This window comes from Parasteatoda tepidariorum, chromosome X1 (genome assembly GCF_043381705.1).
Source record: "Parasteatoda tepidariorum isolate YZ-2023 chromosome X1, CAS_Ptep_4.0, whole genome shotgun sequence".
In the NCBI taxonomy this organism is placed as follows: Eukaryota; Metazoa; Arthropoda; class Arachnida; order Araneae; family Theridiidae; genus Parasteatoda; species Parasteatoda tepidariorum.
In genome coordinates, this window is record NC_092214.1 from 28,797,681 (window position 1) to 28,811,152 (window position 13,472).

At 28.0% G+C, this 13,472-nt stretch overlaps 1 protein-coding gene across 8 annotated transcripts in view; it reads right to left on the bottom strand.

Annotated features, from left to right (window-relative positions):
- The window catches only part of LOC107446663 (forkhead box protein P1), a 241,511-nt gene that overhangs the window by 71,065 nt on the left and 156,974 nt on the right, over positions 1 to 13,472 (bottom strand). For 2 of the 8 annotated variants that reach the window (XM_071187440.1, XM_043043956.2), the window contains exon 1: positions 2,915 to 3,102. The exons of 5 other annotated variants lie outside the window; for them this stretch is intronic. In XM_071187440.1, the coding sequence (XP_071043541.1) occupies positions 2,915 to 3,034 (120 nt within the window). In that variant the 5' untranslated portion in view covers positions 3,035 to 3,102. Of the gene's footprint in view, positions 1 to 2,914; positions 3,103 to 12,026; positions 12,135 to 13,472 lie in introns of those variants that run through there. One more of the 8 variants, XM_071187443.1, reaches the window with a different exon arrangement.

Here is a 13,472-nt window from a genome sequence, read left to right on the forward strand (position 1 = left end):
TTCAACTATCCATACCCAAGGTGTTGCGTATCCACAGCTTTTAATATATATTTTTAGATTCCTTAAAAAAAGGAATTTAGAAAAATACAGAGTTTTTTCATTTAGAGGTTGGTGTTTATAATAATCACATTTAAACAACTCTCAGTTTCCATAGGCAATCAAACATGTTTTAATATTATTTATCCCATTTTTCATGCAAGTGAATTGTCAGATTTTGACAGGGTCATTGTTTGTTTCCCATGTAAATATATTGATTTGCGCTTAAATTTGTGTAACCGATTTCCTACAAATGTCGTACATTGCCATTTAAAATTATATAGTTTGAAGTGGGGTAAAAATTTACATATACACCTAACAATAAAAGAGTTTTTCTTTCATTTATAAAATAGATAATAAAAAATAATAAATCACACTAAAATATTTTTCATACGCATTTTTTTAAGTCATTCACGTTTTATTAATTAATTTTTTGCATAGATTAACTTGAGTTAAATCCTATTTTGACAAATTTAACAAGTTAGTTGAAAGGAATGTCAAATTGCACTTTTGTAGAAATATATTTAAAGTATAATTCCCAATAAAATTGGTTAGATAGAGTAACTAAATATTCAGATTTATAAAAATTTTAAATAAAATTATTATAATACTATCTCTTTGTGTTATTTTTATCACTTTCGAAGAATAAATAATAATAGACAACATTAGAGAGAATAATAGATAACATCACTGCAAAATAAATAATAATAGATAACACCAGAGAGTATCTTTTAGAATATTTTCATAAAAAAAGGACTTAACACAATCATCAGAAGAATCGGTTTAATGTTAACCAACAATATCGTAAAAATTTGTTGATCCACATTGAACCTTTGCGTTCACGTTATATCGCGTAATCAAAATATCGCGTAATCTAACTTAATTTGCACGATATTATAGTTCAACTTATCACCAAACTAAAATTGTAGCTAATTTGAACCATATTCTGGTTCAATGCGCACGGACATTTTTAACAGTGTAGGATAAATGGTTGCTTAGGTTCCGGCTCTTGGTAACATACCTGACAATTTTAAATTATTATTATGTGTTAATTATTTAATTCTTTTCTCTTTGTGAAGTTTATAAATCATGTTTACAAATTTTAATTTGTGTTTTTTTTTCAGTAATGGTTTGTGTTTTTCTGACCTTTATTTCACCTCCATGATATTAAAGGTCCTTAAGATTATACACAATTTTAGCATAACACATCGGCTGATAAGTTTTCGGTCTGACATACAGATGGGGCCCTAAATGCAGAATTAGTATTTTGTTTAGCAAGTCCTAACCTTCAAATAAAAGGTGTCAAAGGTGTTTTTTCAAAAATTAATTCAAAACTTAAGAATGCAAATTTTGAAGTTTTAAAAAAAATTATTAAATTCAAAAAAGATAAAACTGCTAATTAAATGTGCAAAGCATGATTTATTTAATAACAAAATACTTAATATGTCAATCAAAACCAGACAATTTTCAGATCATTTGTAATTGCGGTTTTAAAAAAGACGTTAGGAAGTATAAGAAGATGAAAACTCACCAATACAATTATAGTTTATACTGGTTACTCAGTACTCAGTTTTAACTATGATAACTGATAACTGACTGGCAAAAGAAACGAAAATTAAAAAAAAAATTTTTTTTTCGTAAATGACACCTGTTTTATATGAAATTATTTAATTTGAACATCCTCCTGAAATTTAAAATATAATTAGTATAAGCCAATAAATTGATTACGAAAGTTTATTTGATATTTAAAGAAGTAAAGGTATGTAGCAAAATACTTAATTTGATTTGCAAAAGAATTAATTTGGTGTAAAAAAATATATACACTTTTTGTTCCTTAACAAATTTTGCGGAAAGGTAAATTTAATGCTAACAAGTTTAATGTTAGCATTTTAGTCAGATTAAAAATCATTAAAATTATTCTAATTTTAAGACAATTTAGATCCTTTGAAAGAAACTAAAATTAGGTTTAATACCCCAACACTGTAAAAAAGTTTGGTTTAAAGGTGCCACCATTTTTGGTGTTCAGGTAAACTAACTACATTTTTTTAAGGTAGAGAATTGTATAGAGAAACTGCACAAAAATGACAAAATTGTATGAAAGAATTAGGGCGATATATTCTTAAAAATGTGCTTGTTTTTAAAACGAAATGTTTTCGCAATGGAGAAATTAAATTGATACTAGTGTGTAAATGGGATAGTCTGTAAACAAACAAACAAGCAAACAAACAGAAAATGAATAAATAAATAAAACTGTAACATTGAAAGAGTAAATAAAAAAGGTGACTACATACATTGCAAAAAACTTTAGTTTACCTCTACACCAAAAATGTTGGCAAGTCTATACCAAAATTTTTTGCAGTGAAGGAAAAAATTTCGTAAAAGAAATTAAATTAAATTATCATGCAATTGAACATTATTTTTTTTTAAATCGAGAGTCAAAGAAACAATTCTTGCTACAGTGAGAAGATAAAAATTATTTTAAAAACAAAATAAAAGGGCAATAGTAAAAATTTATTTAAATACTATTGGCATTTTAAATAAAATTTAAAGTACATTTAACATAAAACGTTTAACAAAAGTCATATATCTATCAAATTGATATGTTTCCAATTTGATTTAATCATCATGCAATTGAAATTTTAAAATTTACTGATTATAATTAATGTGAAAAAAAGGAACAGAAAATCAAAACGCTTAATTTCAAGCAAAAACATTTGATCTGTTTGTCAAGCAAAAACATTTGATTTGAATTTAAGCTAAAAAAAGTTTAAAAAAAAGAATACGAAATCAAAATTCTTTATTTTAATCAAAAATCTTTTAACTGTCCTAAAGTTATGAATTTTAGTTTTTAAACCTAAAATATTTTTAGTTCACTTACAGATGCTGCATAAAGTGAAAAATTGCGCTGAATCTCCATGTTTATATTATGGATGACTGAGTCACGCAGAGGGATAGTAGGGGATGTCTGACCGTAGTCCACTTCACCGTGAGGCCTCATGTTATTATTTTATCCACCAGTTACAGGGTTAAACCGCACAGCTCAAATACTTTTCCTCTTTTACCATGGACANTTTTAAAAACTATTGGCAATTTAAATAAAATTTAAAGTGCATTTAACATAAAATGTTAAACAAAAATCATACGTCTATCAAATTGATGTGTTTCCAATTTGATTTAAGCATCATGCAATTAAGATTTTAAAATTTACTGATTATAATTAATGTGAAAAAAGAACAGAAAATCAAAACGCTTAATTTCAAGCAAAAACACTTGATCTGTTCTAAAGTAGTGATTTTTAATTACTAAATCTAAAAGAATTTTAGCTAAAAAAAGTTTAAAAGAAAGAATACGAAATCAAAATTCTTTATTTTAATCAAAAACCTTTTAACTGTCCTAAAGTTATGAATTTTAGTTTTAAAACCTAAAATATTTTTAGTTCACTTACAGATGCTGCATAAAGTGAAAAATTGCGCTGAATCTCCATGTTTATATTATGGATGACTGAGTCACGCAGAGGGATAGTAGGGGATGTCTGACCGTAGTCCACTTCACCGTGAGGCCTCATGTTATTATTTTATCCACCAGTTACAGGGTTAAACCGCACAGCTCAAATACTTTTCCTCTTTTACCATGGACACTGGTCAAGAAAAATCAAAGCAGCTTAATTTAGCTCTTGTCTATCAGCACCCAATCCACGATTAGTTTGTGTAAGAGGAACAACCCTGTTCCGCCTTTAGCACTTTTAGCCCAACCCTATTTAATGTAAACGCGTGTCAAAACAGTTGCTAAGAGCTTATTTCGTTTTAGAACAGGTGGAACTAAGAAGGTGTGATTAAAAGAATGTAATAGTATTAAATAAATAAGGAAGGAAAGTTTCAACAGTTAAAAATAAAAAAGGAATTTTCACTAAGTTTTGAATTGAAACAAAATTTAACTTAAAGGCCCCATTGGCAAATGAACTGAAATTTCGAATACTGTTAGTTTTCAAAGCGATAAATATAATATTATGATATTTAAAAATATCAAAATAATAATAAATAATGATATTTAAAAAAATTTTGAAGATGCTTTTAAAAAAAGAAGAAAAAAAAGAAACCAGCCTGAATAATTTTATTTCACACAATAATTATAAGAAAAAAATTAAGGTATATTGTATTTATGTAAGGTATATTATGAAATAAAAATGTTATGTACTTGCTAGCAATTTCTTTAACGATTTAAATAAATCTAGAGATATGATGATAGAGCTTAATAATTAATAGTAATAAGGTCAAACAACTTATTTTAGGTCAAACTTATGAACCATTTAGTCTGTCACTTAAATCATGACTATCCGATTATCAGAACAAAACAAAAGAAAGAAAAAAATCTGGCTTAATAACTTTTTTTGGATGAGGCTCACTGGACACGACTGATGTTCATCAAACTGAAAACCTAGCAAAATCTTTATATTTTAATTTTTATTTTTTAACAAAATAATCAATACATAGCACAACTGCAATATAAAAACTTAAAATGGTTGATAAACAGGGAACATTAACATATGTTTTCATTGATACAGTAAAGTTTGCTAACGGTAAAATCAAATACAGTCAAACCCCGCTATAGTGAACCTTCAAGGGACCGAAATTTTGGTTCACTATAACCGGGAGTTCACTATATTCGTTCGGCAGGCAATTTAACTAATGGTTCCCAAACTCCTCCCTTTTATTGCACATTATTTAAATAAATGACTGAGAAATATTTATGAATTATTTTTCATTACTCTTCGTCTTGCTTACAAAAAAAAAAAAAAAAATTTAGTAATCTTTAGCTGATGAGCAATCCTGACAGAAAATTTATATTGATCCCACTGACACCTTACAGGTGCACTATCTGTTTGGTTTGTTTAGGGATGGGAAAGTGAGATAAAAGAAGCTTATCGCTAAATTCCCCTCTATAGATGGTTTTAAAAATCGGTATATGTATTTATTTTAAAGTGAAAATTTCAAAATTATTAAAAAAAATGAAGAAAAAAATCAGTTGAAGACAGAAAAAAGTTCATTATATCCAACTTCCTCACTTTTTTGGTTCACTAAATCCTCAAAAAATAACATTATACGTGTATAACAAGGCACGGGACCTAACAGTTCGTTCACTATATCCGGGAGTTCACCATAAACCGTGCTCACTATAGCGGGGTTTGACTGTATATCGTCGAATTCATGGAGCCAAAATATCGCCAAATAGATTATTGCGCTATATCGAATAACTAGGCAGTGCAGTAAAATTAAATTTATTTTTTAATAAACACATTTCGCTCGAACAATACAGTGCATAAGCAAAAACGTTGTCTTTCGAATTTTTATCTGTTAAATGAAATATTGATTACTCAAAGATAAGTTTTAAATAGTAAAAGATTATAAGAATTTAAAATAAAATTTTGCTACAAGTGCCATACCCTTTAATGGATGTGCTGATGTAATATTTGTTCTTATTTTATAAGTATTTTCCCAGTGATAATATTCAAGCTAATCTATGAAATATTGAGCATGATCTACGAAGGTTACTAATTTGAAAATATATTTTAACTGAGAAATTAATTAATAAAAATATATTTTAATTAAGAAAAAATATGCATACTATTTTAATTAACAACACGTGGATGGGTGTAACCTTTGAACTGTTATGTTTTAAACGTTAATATTTGCCGTGTAGTCAATAACACGTGTAGTCAATTTTAAAATTTATCTTCCTATAAAAATGAATTTGTAAAGAAATTTGCTTAGTATATCAGTCGAAATTTCAATGATAGCTCAATCGTAAATTCTTAATGGAGGCAAGAAATTTGAGGAATTTATCATAAGACATAAAAATAGCGAGTTGCATAATTTCAAAGAATACAATCTATGAACAGTCAACGCAAAAAGTTTTCTTATTAACTGTAGTGCTTTAACTTTATAGATGTAAATTAATTTACTTTCACAAAAAATTTTACAAAGTTTCATACTTCTGTTGGAATTTGCGCTTGATATTAATTATCTTAATAAATAAGCATGATAAAAGCGTTTAAAGTAATGAAATTGAAAACAACTAACGAATAAATGTTCTCTCGAAATTGTAAAGACATCTTTCTAAAATGGAAAATGTACGAATGGAAGCTCATCATCTACTTTTAGGGGAAAAAATGAAAAGACTTCAAGTTATTACTGAAGGAAAAAAATCCTGCAACGAAGACGAAATTGAAATTAAAATTCGAGATTAAATAATGAAATTTTCACGAAAAGAACAAAAAAGGGTGAAAAGCGTTACGTCATTTTAAGGCGTTAATGTCTAACATAATTCCTCAATGACTTTCGCATCTAGAATACAATTACCTGTGGCATCAGCTGGCGAGAAATAGAAAAAAAAATTATAACTGAACTTCTCTTGGGGGGCCAATCGGAAACGTCAGACGATGCGCAAGTTCTCAATTACACTGAGAACCCAGTAACACGGGGCCGGGAATCATTTTAAGTAGGTTAGGGCCCAGCAAAATTCTGAAAAGAAACGGGCCTTTTCCCCCTCCAGAAAAAGGAGACAAAAAGAGAACTCTTTTATCCGAATCTCACTTAAATGGAACTTGAACTTTCCAGGTAGGAGGACCCCCCTTCGTGATTTATATTCTGGCCGCTAATGACGTCGAATCCCGCGTCGTTCGGCCTCCCATTAAAAGGCAATTTTCCACTTCCGCGCGACCGCGAAAATGCATGGAAAGACCTCAATAGGATAAAGTAAGAGCTCACAATGCGCTATCCGTCAGTAATTGCGCCTGCATCTTTTTTTCTCCTCATACCCAGCTTACAGCTCTTTTCTTCAAATGAATCCCATCGACTTCATCACCTTTCGCTTCTCACTTCTTCACCAATTGTTTTACTCTCGAATCGCGACATTTCCCAGTTTTGCATGTAAAGTGGCTCGAAGAAGAGGTGAAAACGAAATTAAAATTGTTCTTTTTCTCATTTCCCCTATTTAAACGCAAGTCGACTTTGAGGTAAAGAGGATTTTTATTAGGGATCGTTTCAAAGGAAAAGAAATGGCTGAAATAGTGTGACGATTAGTAATTTCGTTAAGCAATATTTGAAAGAAGGTGTAACCTTTGGTGATTCAGTCCTAAACCACTAAGACATTTGATACAAATCAATGTTAGGGAACTGACGATTCGTACCAAAAATTTAACGAAAGTAAAAATGGCTTAGACTTAACATGCAGCGAGGGTTTTTTAATCCACTGAAGTGGATTTTTTCGTATGATTGTGATAACATGGATTTCTGAAATTAATTTTAACCAGTATTGGCGAATGTTATTGATGGTATTTCTTTATTGTGCCTCTGAAATATGAAAATGAAATTAAAATTATTTTCTATATTTAAAGCCATGATGACTTTTGAATGGCAGAGGGGATTTATAATGGATGGTTTTAAAACAGAAGAAAAAAGAAGTGGCTAAAATATTGAAGATTAATAATTCTGCTAAGCATTGTTTGAAAGGCCTTACCTTTAGTCGACTTTGAAGTAAAGAGTGTTTTTTTATCAATGCTCGTTTTGAAGAAAAAGTTATGGCTGCTAAAATAGTGCGCAAGCAATGTTTGAGAGAAGGTGTAACTAAGCAATGTTTGAGAGAAGGTGTAACTAAGAAATGTTTGAGAGAAGGTATAACTAAGCATGTTTGAGAGAAGGTGTAACTTAGAAATGTTAGAGAGAAAGTGTAACTACTAAGCAATGTTTGAGAGAAGGTGTAACTAAGAAATGTTTGAGAGAAGGTATAGCTAAGCAATGTTTGAGAGAAGGTGTAACTAAGAAATGTTTGAGCGAAGGTATAGCTAAGCAATGTTTGAGAGAAGGTGTAACTAAGAAATGTTTGAGAGAAGGTGTAACTAAGAAATGTTTGAGAGAAGGTGTAACTGAGCAATGTTTGAGAGAAGGTGTAACATTTGATGATTTTGTATGAAATCACTTGAATAGTCTAGTAATTGATACGAATCGAAATGAAATTAATACGGAACTAACGATTCGTGCTAAAATTTAAGAGTAAAAAGACTTAGATTTACAAATAGCAGGGTTTCTCAATTCGTTAAAAATATTTCTTAAAAAAGTAATTTCTTTTTAGTTAAACATGATAGTGATAACATCGAATTCTGATATCTTAATCAGTGTTGCATGGTGAAATTTATAATTATTTTCCTTTATTGTGACACTGAGATATGAAAATGAAATTAAAATTGTTTTATTCCTCAATTTCTTTATTTACTGCTCTGTTGAATTTAAGGGGAAGAAAAGACTTGCGATAAATTGTTTTAAAATAGAAAGAAAGTAATGACTAAAATGGTGTGAAATTTAACAAAAGTAAAAGGACTTGTTTTTAACATGTAGTGGGTTTAAAATCACTTGGGTATCCACTGTTATCACCTCGCACAAAAACTGCAATAACTTGGTAAATAAAAGGAGTGCAAACAAAAGTAAAGTATTTTTAGAAAGCCAAGATTATAGGGATTAGATATATATTAGATTTTGTCAAAAATCATGTTTTTGACCTAGTCAGATAACTAGTCAGATATCATAAATCTGTAAAAATAGTTGCAAATGAAACTAAAAACAGCAGATGAGACTTAAATCATTAATTTACACTTCTGAAACCAAAATTAATTTTTGAAAAATTTTCTAAATAATTACCTGTTAAAAAGCAATTTTTATAAAAAATATTTAGGATCACTACTTGTACTTATTGTTGGAAAATTTTGTAAAAGAATTCTTGTTATAGAGCAATATAGAGCATCTAGGATGAATTGAAGCAATTTGAAGACGTAATCACATTTACTACAGACAGCATGTTTTAGATAAGTAACTTAATATTTTTTTAATAAGTTTCGCTTGTTTTTAAGCAAATTGGAGCAGATAGGGTAAATTGAATCAATTAGTTGCAATAATTAAGATCCATACTATGAGAGTTTTTAAATAATTAGTTTAATACTGAAATTTTATAAAAAATATTTTTGAATTTTCAAAAAAAGTTAAATAGAAGTATTTTAAAAAAATTTTTGATTCAATATGCATTTTAAGTTTTCAAAAAGATTTTTTTGGACTACACATCTGATATTGTTAAAATTTAAAAAAAAATACAGTTATAAAATTCAAGGCAAAAGCTAAATAGTAAATTAACTATCTAATTTTATTTCCGCTTTAATTCGTTTAGTTTCACATTAATTATTTCCGCTTTAATTGTTACGAAAAAACTCCGCATTTTCTGCTATTCATGATTGCCATGATTGTTTTTTTTTTCTCCAAAAGTCATTAAGCTATATAATGACATTAAAACGTCATAATTTTCTAGAGAACAAAAAACAGAAAATAATATATTTCAAAGTTTTAAAACTTAAGATAATGCAAACAGGTGAAATTCAATCTAATCCGAAAATATTATAATCAATTATTTTGAGCATCAGAAAAAAACAATTTATAAAAATCTGTAAATTTAAGTGGGCTTGAAATCATGAAAATTTTTTAAAGTATTTATTACGCTTCTCTATTAAGATAATATGAGGCAGTGATTAAGATATAGTAAACGGAAAACGAATGATAAAACAATAGCTAGGGGTTAAAGATAAAGACAATAGCTTCAGGTTTTTCAGTGATTGACGTTCTTAGTTCGAAAAGAAAGATTTTGGTAAGAAGTGAATCCCCTTTCAGCAAGATCTTTTACTTGCTATCCCTAAATAAAGATAAAATAACTTCTGATCGAACGACATCAATATGCTTCAAAGAAAAAGAAACTGGATTTTTTGAATTCGATCTTGATCGAGTTTGACTAGCTTTATAACCGATCGGAATAACAATGACTGTTCCTAATCCTATCATTTGTAGTTTGAAATGAATCTACAAATTCAGTTATAAAATGAATATAGACACGGGTTTAGTATAGAACATTTATTTTTGACAGAAATGGGATAGTCTATATTTTTATGCAAAATAAAAGTTTCATGTCTAAAATAAATCTTGTGTCAGCTTTTATTTGATGTAAGTAATGGTGTAATCATATAAAACTTATTAAATAAAATAATTTAAACTATATCGTACCATAAAAAGGAATTTTTCTGTCTGTTTTTTAATATATTTTTCAAAATAAAAGGAATCCATTAAAAAAATCTTATACCAAGTTAATTGCGAACTAGCATATTTACATAAACACTATAATTTAAAAAAATAGAAAAAGTGAAAAAAAGGTATGTAAAAAGGATTTTTTTCATTTGATAAAAGCAAAGAAGTACATACTTAAAGTAAGGGTTTATTCAAATTTTATTTAATGAATAACATGGCGCAATCACATAAATAACATCATTCAAAATAGATAGCATTTCGAATGAAAGGCTATAACGTTTCCCCGTCGCCTGTTTTTAAGATTGCTTTAAGAAGGCTCTTTTATCAAATGAAATAATAATTTTAAGCAAATAATGTAATATTATTATAACTGTTGTTAGTTTTTATGCGATTTATGAGTGTTAGTTTAAGTTTCCTTTTTACTCAGTGTGTCTCTATGTTATTTATGAAAATGGTGCAAATTGTCAAAATGAGTAGTGGCGGTAATACTTAATTTAGGTTACACTAGAGCTGCATAAAATGTCAGTATGAAGAAAATGAACTGTGAAAATGAAAAGAGTTCAAAATGTCATTTTTTTTAACGTTTGAAAAGTAGCATGGTCTGACAAAGTGGAACCAGTCCAAAAAAAACAGATAAAACTCAGTTTTTTTTATAGAGGAAAAAACCGGATATATTACAAATCCTGGTACGGTTTATCTGGATAAATCTCGGCGGAAAAAATTTCACCAAGTATGCGATTTTAATTTTTTTTTTATTCTCAAGCTATTTTTCCGTTTGAAAGTACAGACAATTTTTTCGTTAATATACTATATAAAAAAAATTCTTAAAGTCTTGCTTCGAGTTCTAGTAAGTAATAAAATTGGGTCAATTTCATTTTCTTCCCAAAAGAACTTAGAAAAACACCCTTAACTCTTTGATTTTCCGATTTTGCACAAATTTTCACTCTTTTGTCTGTATGTTTTTCTGCCTGACAAGCAAGAATTTTTCATTCGAACGTAAAGCGTTGACTTGGAAACTCCGTACAAATTTATCATACGGTATGGAGTTCAGAAGCTTAAACATATTTTTATAAGTGAAAAAAAAATCATGTTTAAAAAAAGTTAATTGTATCTTTTCTTCGTAATACAAAAAAATAATGTAGACTTATAAACAAAAAATAACGTAAATTTTTGTTGCAATAATAGCGCATTAAAAATTTGACAAAATAAATTTTGAAGTAAAATTTATAATTGAATTATAATAGCATTTACATAAAATTACAGAGTTTTAAAATACATTAGATCATAAAATAAGGCCTTTTTTTACCTTTTTTCTTTCTTTCTTTTTATTCCTTTTTTTGTTGTTTAGTCTACTTTTTAAAGAATTTTTGTACTTTAGGAGCCAAAAAATAGATAAGAGCATCTAAAAGTAAAAATTTCTTTGTGTCTGTATTGAACGATGTAGATGATTTAAACTTTTTGTTTTTACTTAATAAACGTATGATCACTGAACGAACGTTTAAAGAGCATGCTCTTTTTGCCTACGTTATTATTACGACTGACGGACTCATATTTCTTTATGAAAAAATTCACCATAGTCATTTAAAAGTAAAAAAAATTGAGTTTTGAACCAGAAAAACTTACAAAAAAAGTCTATGTTAACTTTGTAGTTTCTAAGCTAAAACAATTAAAAAAATATTACACAAAGAAAAATTTATAGATATTCGAACATAAAATCTGAAGGTTTTCAAAAAGGCATAAAAGCTCCACTAACAAATTACGTTTATAATAGTTTGAACAGCATTTAATGTGAAATATCTATTAAAAATAATAACGATAAAATAAAGAAGCCTTTATATAATATTTTGACTATCAGTAAAATCTAAAAAGTTGACTTACTACTATAAAATTGACCATTGAAGAAAATAGAAAATCTTTTGAGTTGGCCTCATTCGAAAAATATTAATGATTGTTGACACAACGCATATTTAGCGTGTTAAGCATTCATATAAGAGAGTTTAGACGTAGAGAAAAATTTATATTTGTTTACTTGTGTGATGTTTGTTTGCAAACCTGCATTACGACAATCAAAGACAAAATGATTATTTTGATTGACTCATGCAAGACTCTTTAACAACTCTATTTATTTTATTCTATTTATTTTTTTTTTACCTTGATTTTTTTGCAAATGTCAATGTTTTTATGCATGGATCAAATTTGTTTTTGGGAGAAAATTCTGACGAAAATAATTAGAACAAAACTAATAGCATTTCGCTTTATGATGTCTAAGTATCAATTATTGTGATATTTAAAATTTATAAAACTAAATAATAACGTAAGTAGAGATAAAAATAATTAGGGATATACAGCTGTTATTATACAATATACAGCTGGATGTCAATAAGTATTTTTATTTGATCATCATACATTGTTGGTTTACTTTTATACACATTATTACGCATGATGTTTATTCATTTTCTTTATTTTGCTTTAAAAATTTAACTCCTGCTCACCTCCTTAAGAATTTTTACATTTACTTATTATATTTTAAAGAAATATCTAATCGAGAGGTAAATTCAAAGCTTTTGGAAAAATTAAACTCTTAATTTTTTGTGAATTTAAAACAATCGAGTCGAGTCCTTTTAGTCAGTGTTTTGCTTTTCTGAATGTGCGAAGAAAAGTTCGGTTTCAGTAATTCTGCGAGAAAAAGTTTAATAACCGAAATTTGAAAGTGAGCTGAAACAAATATCTGAAGTTAAAATATAACAAAATTTCGAATAAATAAATTCATAAATAAATCGATTTTTCGATGATGCGCCGTCGAGCAACTTGAAGCCCGGTCGGATGTGTCATCTCATGCGGAAGTATCGTCTCAATGTGTGCTATCATATCATCGCGGCAATTACAATCATTCATAAATTAAAACTTGCGTTTCAAATATGTTTGTACAAATTAATAGAAACGCTTTAAACAAGTAATAACTTCATAAAATGAAACTTACATATCATCCTCTTCTTTCGAGGTTGTTTTCTTTCATAATAACTTGGTTCACTTAATAATTTTATCAGCTTCCTTTCTCGAATTTAAAAGGCCTGTCTTTAAGACTAAATATTATGGAGAAGGATCGTTTTTAAAATAAATTATTTTGTTAAAGATCCGTTTTAAAAATAAATAATTTTGTGAAGGATCCGTTTTTAAAATAAACCATTTTTGAAAGATCAGTTTTTAAACTAAAACACTTTGTGAAGGATTTGTTACTAACATAAAATATTTTGCTTATTATCCATTTTTAATAAAAAAAAATCACTTTCGTGATAAAAATGATTTTAAAGTGTGTTTTAAGGA